At 36.1% G+C, this 25135-nt stretch overlaps 1 protein-coding gene across 4 annotated transcripts in view; it reads right to left on the bottom strand.

Annotated features, from left to right (window-relative positions):
- Positions 1-272: 272 nt before the first annotated feature.
- Bora (BORA aurora kinase A activator) overlaps positions 273-25135 on the bottom strand; it is a 26484-nt gene continuing 1621 nt past the window's right edge. For 3 of the 4 annotated variants that reach the window (XM_013072405.3, XM_004845258.3, XM_021258676.2), the window contains exons 3-12: positions 22749-22855; positions 19945-19990; positions 17264-17345; positions 12545-12610; positions 11923-11979; positions 11278-11504; positions 10508-10640; positions 7619-8220; positions 1338-1469; positions 273-614 (exon numbers count right to left, since the gene is read on the bottom strand). In XM_013072405.3, the coding sequence (XP_012927859.2) occupies positions 612-614; positions 1338-1469; positions 7619-8220; positions 10508-10640; positions 11278-11504; positions 11923-11979; positions 12545-12610; positions 17264-17345; positions 19945-19990; positions 22749-22855 (1455 nt within the window). In that variant the 3' untranslated portion in view covers positions 273-611. The remainder of the gene's footprint in view (positions 615-1337; positions 1470-7618; positions 8221-10507; positions 10641-11277; positions 11505-11922; positions 11980-12544; positions 12611-17263; positions 17346-19944; positions 19991-22748; positions 22856-25135) is intronic. The other variant, XM_021258675.2, reaches the window with a different exon arrangement.

Here is a 25135-nt window from a genome sequence, read left to right as displayed (position 1 = left end):
TAAGAATTTCCCCAGAGAAATGAATAGTTCAAGGATTAAAATTGTGGGAATACCTACTTGATGCCTTTCTACCTCTTTAATCAGATTAGTTTTATATATGTAAGAGTTCTATTACATAGGTTGTAGCTGAAGTTCATGTATGTATGTTCACAGGTTTTATATAAAAATATATGGTGCCTTCAGTTTTAACATTTTCTCATGTTCTCAGAACAAGTGCTAAATTCTGTATAGAGCAGTTCACTGACCCTGTAAGGACAGGAGCAAGTCATCAGCTCTGTCACATTTTTTTATTGTTAAACACATCACTCAAGATATATACAAAAATATTTATTGATAAAAAGTAGAACTGTATTTCAGCAATTTCATGTTGTAGGGGCTTTTCTGTTGTTTCTATGTCATTAAGCCCTTGATTTTTCACATTAAGGAGGGAAAGAAAAAGCTAAGGATGTTACATGAAGCAGTTTTTTCCCAGTCACCATCACATTATCAATCCTTTGCAAAAAATATATGCGAGGAGCTTCAGCAGTAGTCTGCTTCTGACAGAGGTATTCTGTGGACCACTGCACTGAGATGGACTTGGGATTTTCACCCAACACCTGTGTTCTGCAGTCTCACTGTAGGAAAGAAAACGCCCTGATTTCAAACAGGTCATAACAATGGGAAAGGAATGAAAAAAGAATTAAGATGTGTTATACACCAGCTCCCCACAATAAATGTAACCATGATGTACTGCAGATGTACTAAAAAAATGAAAAAAAGGACAACATGAAGACAGGAGAAATAAGGTGGCCTTCCTTTTAACTTGATTTCAAGAGTTATGTTTCATTACACGTATGCTGATGTTTATAGTGCCTAATAAACTGGCATATAAAATCAAAGGTTGTCTTGTCCAGTGCCTAAAGTTACAATAACTACCAGATTTAGAAGGTTCACTAATTTCCAAATCAAAAACACCACCTTTGTACAAACACTTTGTCATATCTAAAATGCCTACATGCAACCAAAATCTTCAAAGGCAATTGGATAAGAGAACAATTCTTAGGTGTTTTATATATGGATTTACAATCTTTCAGTTGTACTATTTCCCTCTCTAGTAATCAAATTCTTCTATTTATTTCCTTTTAATTTTAAGGATCTTATTTCACTTGCTGTTCCAAATGAAGAAGAGTTAGAAAAGTGTGGATTTAAAAGCCATCTATTATGTGAACAGGACAGGGTAGGCCATAAACATGATAATTAACAAAACTTTAAATAGAATGGGGGAAAAATAGGCTGGAAAAAGTCACAGTAAATGCTGTTGGCCTATAACCACATTAAGCTTTGCATTTTCTCCATACCTTTGTATTACAAACTTGAAATTTAGTCTCAACTTCAAAGGTTTGTACATCACTTTCTTTGCAGTAACTTTCTGCTCCAGCGGTATCCATAATATTGCTTCCACCACTCTGTGTATTGTAGCCACTGTCCATCTGACAGGAGTGAAGAGGACAAAAACCACAAAGGATAAATCGCAAACTAATTCACTTATGTAATTTACATAAAATTTATTGGAAGGAACTTAAAAGCTAACTATTTGCGTTACTGTATACTTCCTTTCACTACATCTGAACAATACAATGTAATATTCATAGTGAATGAAATTAAAAGTAATACATGAAAAGGAAGTTCTAACAGAACTTACTGTTTCTTGATATATTAGTTTACAATTCCTTCCAATGAAATGTCTTCTAATGTCCTTTACAATCAGTGAACAAACCATGCAGAGCATGGTTTTTGTTATTTTGTATTCATATCCATAAATAAAGGGAGGAATACAATCAGCCTCACTTTCCAACTCATTTTCTAAACAGCTTGGTTTTACCTCTAAATGAAATCTACATAAAAGGCATGCCACTTTTAATCACACACACATATTAAAAAGGTGAGTTGCACTGACTCATACCTGATTGTTCACAATAATATCATACGTGTAATGGCTGTAGATATTCAAGTTTTCATGTTAATAAAAACTGTTGCACTCTAAGACAAATTGCTCTGGCCAAAAACAGCAAAAGAAAGATTCTACCCATCTCTAACCCATAGGGATATGCTCCAAGACCCCCCAGTGAATGCTTGAAAATCATGTTTTTACCTACACATACATACCTATGATAAAGGTTTAACTTACACATGAGGCACAGTAAGAGTGACTATAATAATAAAGTAGAACAATAAGGTTATGTGAATGTGGTCTCTCAAAATATCTTACTGCAAAAAAGAAAAATCTTCCTGTTCTTTCACCTTTGCACTTGAAGGAAGTACTTTGTAGCTTCTCTTGGGCATACCCACGTTGCCAGCACGACTACTCTTGCTCTTGGGGGGCATTATTAGGTAAAGTAAAGGTCACTAGGACATATACAAGCACTGCAATATTGTGACCCTCTGGTAACTGAGAAGCTGCTAAGTGACTGAGTGGGCAGTATGTGTAGTGTGGATAGGGAGACAGGGATGGCTGGTGTCTTGGGCAGGATGGTGAGGGTCACTGGAGGATTTCATCATGCCACTCGGAATGTTTGCAACTTAAAACATGAATTCTTGGGCTGGGGATTTAGCTCAGTGGTTTCGCTGCCTGCTGCGCAAGCGCAAGGACCCGAGTTCGATCCCCGGTACCAAAAAAAAACCAAAAAACAAAAACATGAATTCTTATGCCAGGTCCTGTATGGTGCTCTACATAATGCTACTCTTCTCCTTTCAACATCCCTACTACTTTACAGGTAAGAAAGGCGCAGAAAGGCTAACTTTCACACTGCCATACAGTAAGTAATGTGGTGATGAAGATCGGAGGCTCCAGAGCCTGAGCTCTATTCACTACATGATACTCCATCTACTTACATAATGCCGAGCATGAAGCAACACATACAACCCCTGCAAGGAAATCACCCAGCACTTGACCCTTCCTTCCTAAAGAGAAGCAGAGGGAAGACTACTTTTGCTCCCCTTGTGAATATTTACAACAGCCTAGACAGTGCATTCTGTCACTCAGAAGACAAAAAAAAAGTTCCTAGTTTTCAGGGAAGGATGTGTATTTGCTCATGGCTGGGAGTCCTGTTCCAATAGAAGAAAAGCCTTGTGACATGTAGGATACAATATAACCTTACATTTCAAGGGAAGCACTGTGTTTTGCTATTATCTGGTAGATATTTGATCACAAATGTAAACATCAGGTTGCTTGCAGATAATCTGCCAATTACTCTTCCTTTTAATATTCATCATTGCCAAATATCAGACTCAGAACTCAACACTAGTATGTAACTGAACATATTAAGGGAAAGTAAATAGTATAGGTGTGAGGAAGGCACACAGGGAGTCTGGCACACTGGGCAGGAAGAGCAGGATCCCCTCTTGGGAGCCCTGCGTGGCGGCTGACCTCATCCTCTCATCTAAACCACTACCAGTGTCAGTGCCTCCTATGTACCGCACAGATGTCACAGGCCATCTTGTTATTTTCCATAGGGATCAAGGTGGGCATCATTATTCTTGGTAAGAATAAAGTACTAAAAAAGATCAGTCATGTTCTGCTCACTGTCAAGTGGATCCTGCCCTATGATCCCACAGCCTGGAAAGAAGAAAACTAATCCTATTAGAACAAACTTCATATTCTTAACAGCCATTTCTAAATGTGTCTGTTGTCAGTCATCTTACATCTGCTTTGTTAGTAAATTACTTCCAGTGGTTCATAACTGGAAAAAGCTGTGCCTTCGATGGGCATTCCTTGAAATTGGGCTCCAGCACATGAGCCCTTACATTATCATTCTCAGTTCCCTTTGCTTGATACCATTCAGAGGATCTTGTCTCCCATCACTACCGATTTCTCTCATTTAAATATATTGCTATTCCCATCTAAACTAAAAGGCAAAAAAACAAAAAGATTCTGGACTTTAATGTTTTCCTTTAGCTATCATTTCTTTCCCTTCACACTTAAGCTACTTCAAAAAGTTATCTACATACAATTTCATTCTTCTTTAATTTTCCCTTCATTCTTTTTTCAGAGGCTGTTCAAATACCAATTTGAACTTCTATTATTATTCCAACAGCTTACCATGGCCTACAAAATTCCTTGCTCATATTTTGACAGTACTAACTATTCTTTCCTGCTGACGATGTCCCAAGACACTATGCTTTCCTACTGTTCCTTTCTCCTCTGCTTCTTCTCTATATCCTTTATCCAGTCATTCAACTTTTCCTCAGGGTTACAAATCTTAGCCCAGTATTTTCATTTCATATATTCCCTGGTTGAACATATTTATGTATTCATTCTATTTTCATTACACAAATATTTAATGAGTAGTTACTATATGCCAGGGTTTTTGCACAAAAACATACATCATTACTTGATTAATTAATGGTCTGACTGAGAATGCAAAATTATACACAGATTTACAAAAACATATGAGGAGGTCTGGCCTGGCCAGTAAGGTCAAGGAAGGTTTCTGATGAATGTGACCAACAAATTGTGAACTAAAAAGAGCTAGGTAAAGTGGGATGGAAAGAAATTCTTCACAGTATGTGCAAAGGCCCTCTAACAGAAGGGAACACGGGCTATTCAAACTTCTGAAAAGCCAGGAGGAGTATTGAAACAAAGAAGAAAGGTGAAACAAGATGAAGGTGAAGAGTGAGGCAGCCAGATCATACAGTTCCTTGGCAGCCACATTATCCATAGTGGAAGAAAAGATGATTCTAAAAATTAAGGATAAGATGCAGAAATTAGAACCAAAAGGAGACTTTAACAAGTATGGCAAAAAGTTGTTTCTAAATTGGAGAATGAAAATGAGTTCTAGAGAAGACAGTGAAAATGACTGAAATTCAAGAAAAGATCCAAGAGGTAAAAGGCTTAAGTTTACAGACCATAAATAAGGGCATTCTGAGAGCTCAGTAGAGTGGCTGAAAAGAAATCCACACCAAAGAATATCAGTGAAATTTCAAGACACTATAAAAAGAAAAGGTTCTAAACCATCAATAGGGAGGGAAACAAAAAGATGATTTACAGAAGATTAAGCATTGAAATAATTTCAGATTTCTCACCAGCAACACTGAAATAGTCAATGAAACAATGTGTTCAAACTCTAAGGGACAATTATTTCTAAACCTGAATGTGAGGGAAGAATGAACACCTCATCGGACATACAATGTCTTTAAAAATGTACTCTTTCTTAGAAAGCCACCAGAAAATGTACTCCAGTAAAATGAGATGTAAACTAAGAAAGAGAAGAATGGGATACAGAAAGCAAGAGGCCACAGAACACAGGAGAGAGTATGGGAATTTCTAGGATGATGACCATCAGATAGCCTAGGAAGCAACCAATCCAGGGAAGTAAATCAAAGGCTCTGGGGAAACATGGTTGTGTCCCAACTTGAAAGATACTTCTGTGGCAGAAAAATAACATGAAATGTAATAATGTGAAATAACAGAAAAATGTATGAAAACATTTTTAAACTATAAAAATCTCTGTAAAAGGTAAACACGATGTGGCTGAAAGATTAAAATTAAGAATAATTGGTTGAAATCACAGATGTAACCACTTTTCAGCTCAATATAAGGAAGGGGTCTTTGAAAATGAAATGGAATATTCCTGCAGGTACTCAGGCATAACTCAGATGACAATTCAGTAGTGACTTTGGAGAATGTGTGTAAGTTTCCAATGGGTATTTGAATTAGATGATTATCAAAGTGTATTTCAACTAAAGTATTTTTTGTTTTGGTTTTTTTGTTTTTTGGTACTGGAGATCGAACTCAGGACCTTGCGCTTGTGAGGCAGGAGGTTGAACCACTGAGCTACGTCCCTGGCCCATCAACAAAATTATTTTATAATTCCTCTATAAATGCCCTGCCAATAAAGAGAGTGGAAAAGAAAAAACCAGTAACAATACCTTTAAGGCTAAGTTTGACTATATGTGCTTTTTCTAGTATGACACCAACTCTAGCAGGTAAAATATGTAAAAGTGATTCTAATGTAATTTTTTTTGAGCAAGGAACCCAGCAGTCAGGATGGGCAATGTAAGTATGAGCAATTTTATTTATTTACTTTTTAGACAGGCTCTCACTATGTAGTTCAAGCTGGCCTTGAACTAACAGGCTGGGCTCAAACTTGTGGTGATCCTCCTGCCTCAGCCTCTCAAGTGCTGGGATTACAGGGAGACCACATCAGCTAATTCTGAATTACTTAGAATCCTTCCAGGAGTTCCCAACTTCAGTATGCACAATCAACACTAAATTGGTACAGGATTGCTGTGAGAGTTAAGTGAATTATATAAATATTGATATTTCTGAATGAACTGGCTAGAAGAGCACCTGCAATCAAAACACTATGTATTAACAACATCATGAGTCAGTATAAACTGGATTTAATTACACAGACTCAAAAGTCAGACTAGTAGGATCAAATCTTGGTCCTACCACTTACTGATTATATAAGTGATAGGGAATTTACATAGCCTCTTTGATCCTCAGTTTCCTCATCTGCACAATGGAGGTAATGGTACTCTTACTTTCCAGGCTTAGTGATGATAAACTGCATCACCACACACTCAGAACCCAGAAGAGTGCTGGCACACAGTAAGTGCTGTGTAAGGGTTAGATGTCACTATGGCAGCTAAGGATTCGCCTTGTGAGCATTCTAAGGCCCTTTCCATATTCTCTGCCCTCAGAACAGTACAATGAATGGAACAGTATCTTTCGATGTAAGTGCTGCTTATGAAATACACATGTGAAAGAAATCAAGATTTTTCTGTTGCCAGGCTTTGGGAAATTGGAAATGTACAATTACATGAAAACTACTGGCTAAAGTCACATTTTTTTTTGGTACCGGGGATCGAACTCAGGACCTTGCGCTTGCAAGGCAAGCGCCAGAACCACTGAGCTAAATCCCCAGCCCCTAAAGTCACATTTTTAAAAAGTACAAAGAAATACACATAAAAGTGCTCTAAACTTTGCTTTCTCTCCCTGAAAATTACATAAAGGTAAAGCAAAAACTGTGGTACTTTTCAAGTATTGTATCAGAAACTACAGGGGGCCAGGGATTTAGCTCAGTGGTTCTGGTGCCTGCCTCGCAAGCTCAAGGTTCTGAGTTCGATCCCCCGTACCAAAAAAGAAAGAAAGAAAAAAGAAAAGAAAAGAAACTACATTCCTGTGGCACAAGATTCAAAAACAGAGAAATTCTGAGAGGCTGCCTGACACTAGCAGTCTATAAAAATGAAGCTGCTTCATTTCTTTCTGTTCACATCTTCTCCTACTCCAAGTAAATGTGTTAATAAGCACATTAAATATGCATAATTAATTAATTAAAAGAAACTATCCCTTCTGGTATTACTTGCTATTGAGATAGATATATATTTGTTTGTTTTTTGAGACAGAGTCTTGCTATGTAATTCAGGCTGGCCTTGAACTCACTAGTGGTCCAGAATGGCCTTGAACTCGAAGTGATCCTCCTGCCTCAGCCTCCTGAGTGCTGGGATTACAGGTGTGTGTCACTATGCCTGGTTTTGACATTTAACCCATTATCCATCTCACACTATCATCTTAGGGAAAAAGGGTAATGCCAAGAGAGTAGGCAAAGGTCAACAGAATCTTAAAACACCTTACCTGCATGTTACTGCTTTCACAAGGAAGCACACTGCTTTCAGCAAGGGGTGACAGGCACATTTCAGAGTTTTCAATGCTAAAGGCAATTCCGCTCACAAAGTCAGGTACAGGCAAACTCCCATCATCAGCGGGCTCCTTAATCCAAGTGTGCTCATCTGCTGCCTCTATAGGACCGACCATGTCCACAGGGTCATTCTTCTCACTTGCAACATCCTGCAGGGCGAGTTCTTTCCCAGAAGCGGTGGGCTGACGCTGTGTAATAGACATGGCAGTCACCACTAAGTGCGTGCTATGTGTGGCGTCACTCATCAACTGCCGCAGGGGTCCTCCCACAGCATCCCCAACTGGGGACAAGACTTCTGGGGAGAGAACATTCTCTTTATCTTCCTCATCTTCACTGTGAGTCTCAAGAGCAAAAGGAATCCGGATCAGCGAGGCCCGGAATGGAGTCCCACCTCTGCACATCTCCAGTCTCAGAGGAGACCAATTTTTAATTGGTGAGCAACCATCTATATAAGGACTTCTGATACACGGATTAGTAATTCCATTAGAATTTATTCTAGATGAGGCATCAGGAGAATGAAAAGTAAATTTCCTTTGTTCTAAAAGATGGGAGAGAAAAACCACATTATAAAACCATGAAAATCAGAAAAACCATAGCTAAATGATAATCATGTTCCATGCCAGAAAAGCTAGATTCCTATAACAACTGTGTTGTTTACTAAAGTGAATTTTTGAGGTGGAAAACAAGCCAGGCTATGGTGATGCATGTCTATAATCCCAGCACTTGGGAAGCTGAGGCAGGAGGATTGCTGTGAGTTCAAGGCCAGCCTGGGCTACATAGTGAGTTCAAAGCTAGTCTGAACTACAGAGCAACACCCTATCTCAAAAAATAACAACAACAAAAAAAATACAAAACAACAGCACAAGTGAATGTGTCTGAGTAAGGAAGAAGAGGCTCAAAAATAGTTTCTGTAGCTCCTTTCCTATTTTAACTAAAATATCTTACTCCCTGAAAATTATTTTCTCATAAGGATACTGCTATGATACCAAAATTACTCATGTACAAAGAAAATCTGCTTAAAGCTACAACTTATAGCTGTACCTGGTAAGTTAAATATATTTTTAAAAATCCTTGTTTTTATGTAAAATATTATATGCAACAGTAAAAGACAAGCAAAGACCTAGAAAATAATATTTGCAATAATAAAGAGCCTAATGATAATCAAAATGATGGAAATGCTTTAAAGCTTAATGATGACTTACAACTTCATTGGTTTAACAAAAATACAAGTTTTTTTAAAATGAGCAAAAGCATGTAAACAATCTTCCCAAAAGTAAATAAACATATGAAAAGTATTCAGCCACAAAAATAATAAAAAGTACAGAAGTTAAAGCAATGAGAAACCATTTAAACTAACATTGAAGCCTGAATTAACAATCCCCCAAAACAGAACTGGCCAATGAGTCCATTTCACCTAAAGCTATAAATATGTGTAACACAGTATATATGTAGGATAATCATTAGCTTTGTGACAAAAAAAAATTAGAAATAATTTGAATGCTTATTAATGGTTCAAAACAAGTGACACATAGAGCTAAGGGTATAGCTCAGTGGCAGTGTTAACCTTGCACACACGCCACCTTGGGTCCAATCCCCAGCACCACAAAACAAACGATACGTGTATGAAATAGCTTACAACCACATTTTTGCATGGTTTAAATGTCCTGAACAACCTATGAAAATATGTACAATAAAATTCTTTGCGAAGAAAAGGCAAGATATAAGTATGAACAAGCATGTGTGCAGATAAGTATGTCCATATATACACCCATACACAAATATAAACAGGACTAATGAAAAAAAAGGTTTTCAATTTTGTTCAGTATGAATAGATTTTCCAAAATGGTAAACTTTTAAAAATTGGTATTTTTGCTTCTCGTGGTTCCAGTAGGGGAGAGAAGGAGGAAGAGCAAGGAATGAGGCGGTTGGGGGGACCCGCAGCCACCCGCCTCTGCTCGTGGCGTGGGAAAAAGGGGTGTGAGTCCCAGGCGCGAGGCAGCGGTGGTGCCGCTGCGGGAGGGTCGGCGGTGGGGAGGCAATGGCGGATATAGATAAACTCAACATCGACAGGATTATCCAACGGCTGTTGGAAGTGAGAGGGTCCAAGCCAGTTGGACCAGGCCTGAACCCGTCCATTCAGAAAGCTTCAAATTATAGAAACAGTACTGTTCTATATGAGTGACCGATTATGCTTTCTTTATTCTGTGGTGAAGTTGAGGCTTGTAAGTCAAAACAAAGGAAATAATTTGCTGTCCACCAGTTTATACAGAATTCACAGTATCTATGACTTTTTTAAACTAAGATCTGTTAAAAAAAAAAAAAAAAGAAAAAGGAAATCTGTTTCAACAGATGACCGTGTACAATACCATCTGGTGAAAAAGAATTCAGACTTATTAAATGACAAACTGGTTAAAAAAAAAAAAAATTGGTATTTTTTTCAGGGAAATGTGTACATTTCTGTACATTATATTTACTTTAAAAAATTAGCCAAATACACTGGCTTTTTTTTTAAAACAAACTATGAATATCTAATTATCAAAATCTAAACCCACAGATCAAAAGTCATACATGAACTAAATTGTCTCTAAAACTGTTAACTTTCATTGATGTTTGATATAAATAGTGCTAAAGTAACTATATTTTACATTATAGTAGAGCTTTGCTGAGAATTCCATTTCTTGAAGGTGAATTGTTCTTTTGTTAAAAAAACCCAAAGTTTCTAAATGTTAGACAAAAGTGATTATTCAGAATTGTGCAAAAAATGAGCCTCATTTGTAACAAATACACTACAAAATTTCAAACAGCTATTTTATTATGAGACATACCTGAGAGTGGTGTCTTTCCTATTTGAAGTTCTACTGGTGAGAAAGTGGGTGAAGAAATAGCTGAAGGACTGGTTATGCTTCCCAAACTGTACTTTTTTGCACTACCTTGAATAGGACTGGAAGAAAACTGCCCCTATGATAATATAAATAAATCATAAATAAGCACGTTGTTTATGGTTCTCTTCAACTCATGTCACGTGCTATTTGTCTTCATCTTGAAAACACATTTACAAATTAGGAATTATTCATAACTACCAAAAGATACCGTTTTTCATTTTTTTGGCACCAGGGATCGAACTCAGGACCTTGCGCTTGCAAGGCAGGTGGCAGAACCACTGAGCTAAATCCCTAGCTCTAAAAGATATCTTGGAACAAAGACAAGAAGGCTGCTATCCAGTATTTGGATTAGAATATCTTGGTCAAAATATAAATGCACTGTATTTAAGCAAACCATTACATATTGTATCAAGCAACTGTCGGTGCAAATTTACTCCATGAATGCCAACCCAGTTGTGTTATACTGTAAGGTTGTCAAGATTCAATAAAAAACCCACACTGAGATTCCTTGAAACTCATGATAAATTAGGTCCCTCCCATGAAAACTGGAGTCTGAATAAAAACATTCCCATGACTAATGAAAATATATGAACTAAGTTAACATTCATTAAGTATAATTATCCAAAGGCAACTATTTCTTTTGAGTGAATTGCAGGCATAAAGGTCTAAGTACATATAAAACAAAATCATCCACTTGTGAATATTATTCTTACCGAGCCTGGGGTCTGCAGAGGGCTCCTACACCGTACAGGAGATAAATCTATTGAATAAAACACCTCAAGGGATGCTTGGGCACTGCTATGAGGACTCTGAGGCGAAGCTGATGGTAAGGAGTCAGAAATACTTCCATTCCCATCTAAAAAGAGCTTTCTTCTGAGAGATGAAGAACTGAGGTTTCCAGGAGACTGATCAGCAAATTCATTAGCTCTAAAATAGTCACCTATATTTAAGATTAGTAGAATAAAAGGAAAATCTAGATGTTTTGAAGAGCAATTGCACTACTGTTACCTAATTTTTTAAAAAAACAGCATGTACCATGTTTGATTTTTTTTTAAAAGATGGCAAAGTTTAACTGCATATGTTTGTATATGGTGATGTTTAATATCTTACATTATTCATTATTTTTTGGAGCACTTGTATTAATATTATACAAATGCCAACAAGAGACTCATAGTTTATGCCTATAGAAAAATTCATTATGATATAAAAGCTAATTCAGGCCATTTCGAGAAAGAGATATTCAGGACAGTTTCCCCACTTCTTTAGAAAAAAGCACTACCAAGTATTTCCATTTACAAAAAGCCAACAAAACAGATCACTTGATGTTAGTTATTAAAAAATTTTAAAACAGTATTTACCCAATATATTTTCTAAATTAAAATCCACAGGAAGAGACAGCAATGTCTGACAAGCAGCTGGAAGTAAGCAAATAAATAAATAAATACAAACATGGATAAATCAACGATAAAGCACGTGACAGGCAGTTTAGCATGTGCTTTTCCATCAACTGTCTCCCCATGATGCTCGAGGCAAATGAATTATTCCACTTACGCATTCCAGTACCTGCCACAACACCTTCCTTGTAAGTGGCCTCCCACTTCCCGCTATTGACAGAAATGTGTTAACGGTAAAAGTTCACCCCCGTTGTGATGCTGGCACTCTGAACTGAAAAGGAAGCCAGCCTACACTTGGGGTGAGACTTCCCACATTAACACATTTTCAAAAGAATGCTTTCCAAAACCGAAATGATTCCCAAACTTGGAACAAGACAACAAGAGACCACTGCTGTTTATAAAACATAGCTGGATGCATCTGCTGCAGTACATCTGCTTTTAGAAATCAGCTCTCACAGTTATACAGATCGTTCACAAATAGTCAACAATCTCAATTCCGAAGTAATTTTGTACTACATGAACTGTGTTTAAAATCAACCACAGCCTACTGTGGAACTATTTCTTTATAGATTGTGTTCACACTCACCATTGCTTTTTTCAGAATCAACGGTCAGCTTTCTCCCAGGTGGAGAGTCACTATTTATGTTAATACCTGTAAAACATTTTAAGTGGAAAATCACACATTTTATATTCATTTATTTTAGCCTACTTTTTCTGGACCAAAAAGTTACATATTAGAAGCTTTTATCTTATAATATTTTGAGAATAAATATCTGTATTTATAGTTATCTATTTGGGCATGTTTAACTTTGAGAGAATATACTATAAAATTAAAAGATTACCAGAGCAAATAAGGAGGTATGACAATTTATATTTTTTCATTAAAAAATGACATATATATGCGTGATATTTTGATATGTGTACACATTGTGGAATGAACAAATAAGGCTAAATTATATATCTATCCCTCACGTTCTTAATACTTTTTAGTGAAAATATTTAAAATCCACTTTTAGCAGTTTAAAAATATATATTAACTATAATCACCTTGCTGTGCAATAGATCATCATAACATATTCTTCCCAACTGCAACTTTATGCTCTTTATTTACCATCATCCCAATACTCTCACCTTCGCTCTACTTTCTATTTCTGTGAGTTTGACTTTTAGATTCCACATATAAGATCGTAAGTGTTGTGGTTTAAAATCTAAAACATTCCCAAAAAGCACTCTACTCATAAGTGGATTAATCTATTGCTAAGTTCCTAGCTGAATGTGCTATTCAAAGGTGGAGTCTGGTTCGAGGTGGGGAAGCAGGGACAAGGAGGACCTGGAAGGGTATATTCTTGTCCCCAGATCTTTCCTTCACTTCCTGCTTCCTGGCTACCATGGCTGGAGCAACTGTCCTCCGCCAGGCTCTTCTGCCATGCCATTCCTGCCTTGAAGCCAGCCAACCATGAACTGAACCCTCTGAAACCATGAGCCAAATAAATCTCTTGTTTTATGTTGCAGGTATCAGGCATTTTGGCCCAGTGACAGAAAACTGACTAATACATGTAGTAAATGCCTTTCTGTGCCTGGCTTCTTTCATTTAGTATAATGTCCTCTGGATTCATCCATGTTGTCACAAACGACAGAATTTCCTTTGTTTAAGGAAATTTAAGGAAATGCTACAGTTTTTAAAATCCATTCATCTACTGATGGGAATTTAGATTGATTCTATGACTTGGCTATTGAGGACAGCACTGAAATGAACATGGGGATGCAGATGTACTGATTTTTATTACTTGAGATATATACCTAGAAGTGGGATTGCTCAATCACAAATAATACTTTCTAAGGATAGCATGATTGCTCCTCATAATGGCAACCTTAAAAGGCAAGGGATGTATCTCAGCTATCCTCAAACAAATTCTGTCATGTAACATTTTCTTAAAATGGGTTTACATAGACTGCATTAAAATACCATATTATTTTGACAAAACCTGAAGTTTGATTAATAAAACTATGCCGAGTTTCTTTCACAATGGGAGTCAAAAACAGAAGTGCAAATTGAAGTTTTATAACTTGAAAAATGACCAGATTAAAAACTAAAAGAAGGACAAAAATGGACCAAAATATATACGCAAAATAAAGGGGGAAAGTATCAGAAAATATAAAATAAAAAACAACAGAATAAAAACTAGTCTAAGATCATTAGGTTTAATAATTCTAAATAAATGAGGGAGGGAACAGGTGAATGGGCCAATGACTTAAAATACTCTATTAAGTACTATCAGAATGGGTAAAAACATGAAATAAAAAAGAAAGTTCTGGATTGCCATGCCATCTTCACTGAAGCAGTGTGACCTCTAAGAAGTCAAAACTCTTTTCTGCCTAACACCTTATAATGTTTTAAGATGAGTCTAAACAACTTAATGGCTTACAAAGACCTTCAAAACCTTGTTTATTTCTCCAGCATGGTTGCCATTCAACTGAACATTATTTATTTGAGTACCTTAAAAAAAAATAGGTAACTCTCTAGGTACTGACTCATACTTTTTCTTCTCTGCCTTCCTTCTCCATTCCCTGTGTCTGGCTAGCTCAAATCTGAGTCCCCCGCACACTTCCTGTGTCCTTATCAAACTAGGAACCTATAGTTTATGTCTAGAATCGTGAAAGATCTAAGACTTTACCCTACTTTCAAGCTAATGAGTTAGTACGTCAAAGTCCCATGGATGCTGGCTGAAGACATGAGACCTGTGGCATAAAGACAAAGCACTTCACTATTCTGAGCAAAGCAGGCAGCATGAGCTTAATGTTCACATCAGTTCCCTTTGTCCCTAAAGTCACAAGGAGATGATATGGAGTAGCCCTGGGGGATGCTGCACACACATGGAATATTCTAGTTTAGATGTGAAATGTTCTCCAGAGGCCCTGTATCGGTCAGCTTTCTTGTCACCCAGACACAATACCTAACACAACTGAAAGGAAGAGAGGTTTAATTTGTCTCAGTTTCACTGAATTCGGTCCTTGGTCCGCTGGCTCCAGTGCAGGAACATCATAGCAGAAGAGCCCGGTGGAAAGAAGCTGCTTAGGTCATGGCAGCTGGGAAGCAGAATGGGGGGACTGACAGAGAGGAACAGCTAGGGGCCATTTATAATACCCAAGGTCACACCTCCATGACCTACCAGACTCACCCAGGAGTGTGCTTTACTAATCTGCTAAGAGTTTACCGCTCCAAGGAAGTTGATAAATCAGGATTAACAGTCACGGGGCCTATGATTAACACCTTAGTCTTAGACATTATAATTAATGTCTTAGTCTTCAGCTTAGTGCTATCAGGAGGTAGTGAAAACATTAACAGGTGGGGTTATCGGGGGCATGCCTTTAAAGGGTATGGTAAAACCCCAGCTCTTTCTCATCTCATTTACAACCTGGCCACAAGGTGAACAGGCATCCTTTGACATGTGCTGCCATGATGTTCCATACTACCACAGCCCAAAGCAACAAGGCCAACCAAGGACTAAACCACAAAAACTCTGAACCAAAATAAACCTTTCTTCTTTGTAAGTTGATTATCTCAGGTATTTTGTTACAGTTTTGAAAAGTTGACTGATGCAGTGGGTTATCATGAGGAACCCTGAGCTTAAATCCATTCTTAGCCAGGTGTGATGGCACATACCTGGAATCCCAGCACAAGAGAGGCTAAGGCAGGAGGATCGCCACAAGTTTGAGGTCAGCCTGGGCTACATAGTGAGTTCAAGGTCAGCATGAACTGCATAGTGAGACTCTCTCAAAAAACAAAAAACAAAAAAAAAAAAACAAACGAAAAAGCAAAACAAAGAAATCCCATTCTTAGAATGGTTTGCAAACAAACCTGCTCTAGAAGGAGATAACCTCTTTCTTTACTGGACAGCAAAATAAGCCTACCCTCCACTCTGGAGGGGCACACTATCTGTCTTCTAAGGATGATCACCATACAAATATCCTTGAAAATAGTTTGGAATGAAATCTGTCTAAACCACTCTTTGCAAGATACTGAAAAATGTAAGACTCATGGAGAATTTCTTTGTCACAACATTAAGCAGCACAGCCATGGAGCCCATCCTGTTATCCACTGCAGCAGTCATCACAGGGCAGATTAGCTTATCAGAGACTATAGTATTTTTGTGTCTTCCTGATAAAGCATCACTTTAACTAAAACAAGTTTTCAGAATATGAAACGATGACATTAAATAAATCATGTAAAGTTGATTCATCTGTAATAAAATCCATCATTGAAAAATAGGTGGAAGGACTAATGCCTATAAAAATATCACTTGAACATAGAATTTTAGAGCTCAGAGCGATGTAATACACAACTCTCTAGTCTAATCCTTTCATTTTATAAATAAAACTGAGGTCCAAAGAGATCAAATAATTTGATTGAGGCCTCACCTCTGGTTTATAATCATAGGGTGTTTACAACCCTGGTCTCCATCCATACCACACTCTGCTGTTGGTTTATAATGGCTGAGGATCACTGTATCTGATCTGAAACGCCAAGTTTTGAATCCAAGTTCTACCAGTTTTAACATCTCTGTACCCTGGACAAATGCTCTAACCTTTTTAAAATGAAGTGTCATCACCTACATAATGGGGCCAACAATTATACCTACCTCATATACATGTAAGGAAGTACTAGAATAATTAGTACTGTCTTGGCAAACAAAATGCCCAACCCACCTTACCTATTACTGTTGCATTTTTGATAAGCATGTAACAAACACCCCCTCTTATACTCTGTACATAACTAAGGTACACTACAAGAAGAGAGTAATGACATTGCAATAAGGGATGCACATGTACCGCAATATTTGAACTCTTCTCATGACCCAAAAGGCAGTGAGAACAAATATAAGACAGCCATTGCCTGGAGGAAGAAAGATACTGGAAGATTAATGGTTTGCCCTTTAATTTCCTATTAATTTTGCAGATAATCAGCATCCATCCTTGAGGTCATTTAAGTCTCTACCCTTTCTCTACCTTTATAAGAAATTATCTCTGCATCTATGGATCCTCTGGATTTATTTTAACTGGTATTCATAATGGTCACAAAGAACAAATAAATTTGGAATATAATAGTGAAAAAAGGAGTATATTTTAGCCAAGCTTTGATTCTTATCCTAAAAGGAGTTAAATCCCATTATGCAGAAATTTAATTTTATGCAAGCTCCTTACCAAACCAAATAAACTGATGCTTCACTAAATTGCTTTATACTCACTGAGTTTTAAATTTTTTTTATTTCATGATTTTTAGTCATATAATTTGAAGTACACTCACATTTACTGGAATGATACTCTGAAAGCTGTTTCCCTTCATGTTCAGTCCAAGGAGAGGGTACGATGACATCTTTAGTGAAAAACTAGGAAAATTAAGGTCTACAATTAGGCATAAATTTCTCCCCAAATGTGAGAAGGTGCCTATAGTATTTGCAAATAACTATTAGTCACTCATATACTAACTTTGTAGTTATTTTAAATTATCAATATTTAAAAACACAATTGGCCCAAGGTACAATGGAAAAATGTAAAGTATATATAAAAAGAAATCATAATATTTCCAATCAACCACTTTAATTTAAAACTTATAAATTAAGTTAAGGTATGAATCATAGAGAACATATTTTAAGTTGTTCTTCCCTTATTTTGGGAGGAGGGCAAAAGAGCAGATTAAGAGGTAAGGAACAGATGAAGATAAAGGTATAAAAACAAGCTAGTATAAATGGTAGGCTGGAGCTACCTTGTACTAGCTCTCTAGCTCTAATTATTAAATTTCCAGGAATCTTTGTATACCAGTTGTTAGTCATTATTTAATATCAAATTATGTTAATTTATAATTAAATTATATTAAAATATCCAAAACTCATCATTTGGTAATTATTTGATTATATTTACCAATATCTACGCTCGAGATTAACTGCACCTTTTTTATCTATATGGTAGATTCCTATGTACAACGGTGTGCAACTGCACTTCCCCTTTTTGTGATGTCATATCACTGGCTTGAAATTGGTTGGTGTTAGAGTTCCTATACTACAAAGAGCAGCAATCAGTATAAACCATATTCTACAACCAGAAGGCCACTAGCTGGATACATTTCTTTCTTCTTTCATTTCTAATACAGTATTTTTCCCTTCCCTATGTTTTTTGGGGAAAATACTTTCTTTTTATTTGGCTTCAAGTATGATAACAAATTAACTACCCATGAATCATGAGGAAAAGATGAAAAAACAAAGGGAATGGAAAAGAGATTATGACTTAGACAATTTGCAGGAAGAAATATAAAGAACTCACAAACTTATGACGTGATATGTATGAGTTCACTCAAAATTTAAAAAAATAAAAATCCATATAACAAAACATTATTTTTATAGTAAGATTAATACCCATATATTTAAAACTTTGGTAATAATTAGTATTGCAGATAAGAAAACACAAGCAATATTATAATGAACCACGAGTATAAATGGGTACTTTTAGGAGGGTGATATGGCAAAATCTACCAAAACTGAAAATCCACCAAGCCTCTGATTTAGCAAATCTACTTCAAGTATACAAAATAAATTAGCTAATCACAAAACTATGATATAAATACAAGGAACACAGCTTAAGTATCTATTAATAAGGGCTGTTACTATGGAATATAAAAATGTGTATGTGCTAATTATCAAAAAATATTTAAGAAAGATTATTGAGCAAAAAAGCAAGATGTAAAACAGTATGAAAAGAATGAATCTATTTGTCTAAAATAATGGATGCATGACATTATATATATAAATTAATCTCTAATTATAGACAAGAAATGTTATTGCAATTGTCTTCTGAGGGTGGGATGGAGGACCAAGAGCTTCTCATTTTCATTTTATATTTTTCCTTGGCATTTGAAATTTTGTATTTAACATGGACACATAATTATTCTATTTTGAAAAATATGTTAAAAAATTTGTACCCTACTGTCACTCTTTGATTGCCTTAAATTTTATCTGCTAAGTTTCCCTTTCAACTTTAAGGATTCTAAAAAGAAAGCACATTTTTCAAAATGTTGGAAAATCAGAAAGAGGCTAAGAATATTTGGCTGGGTAGGAATTATATGACTGGTTACAATGATAATGAAAATTTTGGAGCTAAAGAGTGTAGAGAATGCTTGGAAGGAGTGAACAAGTGAAACTATTTCCTAAAAATAGGCTATAATCTCAAATTCAAGGAGAACACACCCACTCTACTGCACTACTGTAGGGGCATCCCCTGACTCCAGAATATGCAGGCACACAAAGTTTTTTTGGGGTGCAGAAGAGCCGAGTATAGCTAAGAAATAGAAGCAGGGAGAGAAGGTCAGAAAAGGAAAAGGGAAAAATCAGAAATGTTACCATGATCTAAAGACTTTCTGAACCTTAGTCATGCTCTACGGTATTCAGCAAATAAAAGAGCAAAAGTAAAAAACTTAGTTCATTTTTTCACTTAAAAAAACCCTCCTACATTTATACTTAGTGAAATACATTTTAATTCATGAAATATATTGTCTTAAAAATCCTAAGTATTCATAACAAATGAGAAATCTATTCTCTATCCCAATCTAGATTTGAAGTCCTGAAAATATTTGACTTCCTTTACATAAACTCCAAGTTGGAAGAAAATTCTGTGCTATTCAATATTCTGAGGGCATGAGAAAGACAAATTTTGCTGGCCCCTGAGAATGAGAAGAACGAAGCACAATACTGGCCAAAAAGTAGTTAGTCCAGGGGAGAGAGCACTACACAAGCACTGTATGAGCACCAAGTACGAAGACAGCTGAAAATCACCGGTCTCACGAGAGCCCAGAAGGGTACGTCATACAGTTAGGAGCACAGGGAGGTTGAGAGGAAGGTGGAGGCTGAAGGGTCTGAAGAAAGTCTTCCTAAAAGGTGACACACATGCAGAATTCATCCTTAACTGACTTAAAGATCAGCAACAGTTTTCAGTTACCTCTTCAATGGCTTTTTGTCTTTTGTCTTCCACATCTTTATCTATTCTATACAGAGATAAAGAAGAAAAATAACCATGCCATTACTTCAGCTTATTGAACATTTAAAATAATAACCTTTCAAAGAAATAATTCCCCTCCATCGAAACCTGGCAAATGTTAAAACTCACTTTAAAAGAAAAACTGGTATCTTGTAACATTTAGTTAATGGCAGTATTCTGAAATTCAGCATTTAGCCCTTAGGCCTACTTCCCTCTTTCCCATTCAAACTGTGATTGGAGTAATACTTTCTTTTGAAAGGTTTATAGCAATATATTTAAATTACTAACAACATAAAATATTCTGAATAAAGTGTGTTCTTTACTCAACAAAATTTAAGTATTTAATTTGACAGAAATTTAAAAATTGTCCAAATTCAGTCGCTTCAACTACGATACATTTATCATAGTGGTAATTTTTGGATTACCTTTTTCTCTGAAATAGTGGAAAGAAACTATCAACTCTTATATTCTGAATAAGCAGATAAAAATATTAATTCTGAAATAAAACTGCAGCAATATAAAATTCTGTCCAGCTATATTCTGTTTTGCTTTGTTACAATGTGGAATTACAGCAACACAAATTTCTTAGCTATCAGATTTCACATAAAATGTCGGGTCTGAAGCACAGGCCTACACTTGCCAAGGATTCAGCAGTCAGCCTTGCAGGACCACTTCTTTATTCTTTTCCAAGAAGAATGCTTGCATTCCATCATCAAACTGGCAAGACTTTTTTTTTACCAATTTAAAATTATGTTCTCTCAGAAATTATTTTGTTTCTAGCTTAACAAAGCTCTATGAGAATATACATGCTTCAGAAATTTAAATCGATGGATTTTTCAAGTAAGGGAATTAGTACTTGTCCCAGCTTGACCAACAGCCATTTTGAGGATAACTCAATTCTCAAGGGCATAAGCCAAAATGATAGCACATTATATTTCCAGTAAGCTCTCATCTACCTTTACTTCATTCAAAAGCACTCTGCTGCTTCATCAGAGGCACTACAAAAACACAAGTCAGCTGATTGCTGGAAGCAGTAAAAATCAGCATGGCCAAATACTGTACAGCTAATTGATAGAAGCTTCTAAGAAGTCATACAGAATACCCTGACCAGCATGGCACTGAACACTGGGGTATTATGCACAGTGGTAAGATATGTGTTCTCAGTGTTGATCTTTGTGTGAGGAGGAAGGTCAGATACCTTCAGGATTAGTCACCTCCTGTGTGGATAAAACTCCTTTGTTTACACACTAGTATGCCTCACAGTTACCATTTTTCTGCGTGTTATGGCATGGTTGGCAAGGAAGGGATGAGCCGAAAGAGTTCTGATTAGTTAAGAAGAGGTATCGAAAACCATTGCTTGTTTCTAAGAATGAATCAACATGCTAAAAGCATCTTCACCATCCCTAACAGAAGCCATATCCATTCATTGTGTTACGTTAGCTAACAAAATTAGAGTTTTCCCATTCTTTCTCCCTCTTCTATTTCACAAAACTATCTACTGAAATACACCAAAGAATCTCTTTGTAAACCCAGACAGAAGTGTGAAAACGTTTGTGTTACAACTGTGATCTAACTGTATTGTTAACTCTTAGAGAGAAAATATTTTATAATCTAATATCCCAATATACTTTTTCAGTGTTTCTCACAGTCCCTCATAGTGCTCAATAAATACCTCTTGACTAATAGTTATCCGGGATTGACTATGTTGAAGAGATAAGGCAAAATAATAGAGAATACAGTTTGGGTGAGACAAAAGATTACTCATTAATGGTGAATCATTTGCCTTTACATATTCTTTTCACCTTCTTTTTCAAAGGTATTACTTAAATTTAACTGAAAATCATTTTATGCTTTATCTCATTCTATTCCCTTCCTATAACAATTCAGACGGAATTATGACTGTATGGTCAGCAAGTTACCAAGCAAAGAGAAGACAGAGTAGAAAAGCCAGACAAGTAAGCAAGAATGTCTCAACATGTGTGAATCATTGTGTGAATGAATTTAAGTTAAAGGGAAAAGGATCCCAGTTGTGGGACTTACAGCACATCAACCTTAGGCCTGAAAATTAAAAGCTCCTCATATTACGTATTTGATGTTTTTCAAATGTAAAGAAATCAGACTACATAAAGCAAGAGTCCTTCAAACTATATATGCTACTACCTATTTTCAATCAAAAACTAGCTCTGTTTCCCTAAACAAGTGCATATTCTCACATTAGTCATTATTGAGCAGCACAAGTCTACTAATACCTTGAAACCTACTGAACACATAACAAAGTTTAAGGCTGCTCAGGTATTATGTAGAATTCAAGAAAATGTGATTCAGATTTCCCAGTGAACTCTGTTGCTATTGAATTCTCTTGCATTCAGCAGGTGTTAAGAGAATTTCCATAAACACACACATGTGCTAAACAGAATTTTACTTTATATTAAAAAACCAAAAAACAAAACAAGTCAGAAGCCACATCATAGAGAAAGGTACAAATTTTACACTGCCTTTCCCTCTCTCAAGTGTTGGGGAGGAAGAGCTGTTCTCTAAGTAGCAGAGGAAGGAGGTTATCTCTAAAAGAAAAGGATTCCTACTCAGATTTGGAACTGTTAGTCAGGGACTCTTTCTGGATATAGTTCTTCGAACTCACTCATTTACACAGAAGAAAATCCACATCAGAAATCTTCACATATACAAATATTTGACCTTTAGAAGTTCCTATCTCTCTTTACATAAAAATGTGTTATTACATTTACGTGCAAGAAGGGAAAACTTACCGAGAATGACTTAAGTATGAGGCTTGACGATGAATCTCTTCTGGGTCTATTTCTACTGGATTTATTACAGCTAGTTGATCAATAGACCATCTAAATTCTCCTGGAGTCTTAACAAAAGACAGTGAAATTATCAATAAAGCAAACTAAAAGTCTGTCAAAATGCTAACCAAGGTCACCTTCCAAATTAATGTGAGTGGGTATACTGCAATATAGAGAGTATTTTAAAACGTATGTTTTCAAATAATCAAATCACACAAAATCAACTGGCTTGACATATCTCTTCTAAAACATCTAAATCTTGTGTGATTTTAAAAAATCATGTAATACTAAGGGGAAAAAAATGACCAAAAAAAAAGGTATAAAATACCACAATCAATAATCAACATTGATATACCAAGCCCATGTGAAAATTAAAATATGTTATCAAAGTTCTTTCACTAAGAATGAACTGAAGTTAAACAAAGCCCTAACTACACAAATGGCTGCAAAAGCTCATAAAATAGTTAATTCTCAAAATAATGAGTGGTAACCAATGCTACCTTTCTATATTCAACTACTTAACATAATCAAAAGCTCCATCCAAATCCTAATTTGTAATGAGAAATACAACCTAGATAAATTCAGGCCTAAAATACAAGATACTGCAACACTGTAGCTTTGAGGGTTAAATTGCAGTCACTCCAGTATCAGTTTCTATTAAGACTAAAAAGATAACTAAACTTTAATACACTTCAATTAAAATTCATGGAGATCAGATTAATGATTCAATATAAACCAGGGATGGCTAACCTTTTAGAGTGAACTGCAACCCAAAACCCACTTATTTATCACAAAGTGCCAATACTCAAGTTTTTAGTTTACAAAAAACATCTTTTGTCTTAAAAGAAAAACACAGTAACAGAGCTTTCAATGATACAGCTTTTTATTTTTTGCTTTGTTTTTGGTACCAGGGATCGAACTCGGGACCTTGTGTTTGCGAGGCAGGCAGCGGAACCACTGAGCTAAATCCCCGGCCCCCATATACAGTTTTTTTATTGAAAGGTAAAAGTTTGCATTTGGCATGCTTTGCACATTTAATGTGATCTTTCCTGTTGTGTGCATGCTGATAATTTGTCAAACCTTGGATGGGGTGACTTGGCTCGCATCCACTCGTGCCACAGGTTCGCCACCGCTAATAGAAACTAGGCGATAGCTCAGTTTTCCCTTTGTGCATGCTTACTCACAGCTGATAAGAAAATGCAGTAGAAACAATAACCTGGTTTGCAGTTTTCCTAGATAACTAACTAGGTTAACAGATTAGAGTTCAAAAAGAACTTCTCCAGAGTAGCAAATAAAGGCAAGATTAATAAAAGTGATGAAGAACTTCTTTAATCTCCTAAAGACCACTTTCCCTTCCACATCACGTTTGTGCTAACCATTAATGATAGCACACATCGCTTGTATCTGTCCCACTAACTGAGGGATTGGCTTGTTTTATAACAGCCGGCAAACTAAGTATGGTTTTGACATTTTTAAATGGTTGACTCAAAAGAATCCTGATATTTCATTATGTGAAAACTGCATGAAATTCAATTTCAGTCCATAAATACAACTTTACTGGGCACAGCCACGCTGATTTGTTTACACACTGTCCATAACTTTTGTGTGTTTTTATTTTGTGTCTTTTAAATATTTATTTGTTTATTTTCATGGCTGCACTTTAGACACAAGGCAGAGTTAACTAGTCTGACAGGAATCAGATAACCAGCAAAGCCTAATTATTTCCTCTCTGGTCTCTAACAGAAAAAGTTCGCTGTTGCCTACAATGGAGTATAATAAGCTCTCTGAGAGTTTGTGTCTAGTGACTCTAACTTATAAAAGTTGTAATTGCTAAGCATCATATCTGATCCATAACAACACTCAATAATGTTTGCTGATCAAATTTGGATGACACAGGTTCTCTATATGGAATTACTAGACATATCTTCAACCACAGTATCTAACTACACTTACAACTACAATAAGCTAACATCTGTTACTTCTTCAATTCTAAGAAAGCAAAGACTAATTAGGAGCAAGAAGTGCTGGTATGATACTGCACAGTAGAATGACTACAGACAATAATGTACTGTGTATTTCAAAAAGTAGAGATTTAAATGTTTTCACCATAAAGAAATGGTAAATGTTTGAGAGAATAGATACTGGTGCCTTGACTGAAGCATTACACAATGTACACATTATCAAAAATCACAAGCTACCCATAAATATGTACACTTTTTATGTATCAATTAGAAATTAAATTTTTAAAAAAATGCTGGATTTTCTTCTGGCTTATTAGCGTAACTGCTTGATTATAATGAACACTACAATTTTAAAAAGGACATTATAGTTATACGTGTTCCATTTTC

Source organism: Heterocephalus glaber, unplaced genomic scaffold (genome assembly GCF_053883595.1).
Source record: "Heterocephalus glaber isolate CG9 unplaced genomic scaffold, H.glaber_assembly_v1.0 deba00001577, whole genome shotgun sequence".
In the NCBI taxonomy this organism is placed as follows: domain Eukaryota; kingdom Metazoa; phylum Chordata; class Mammalia; order Rodentia; family Bathyergidae; genus Heterocephalus; species Heterocephalus glaber.
Note: the sequence above shows the minus strand (reverse complement) of the source record. Positions and strands in the feature narration are given on the sequence as shown.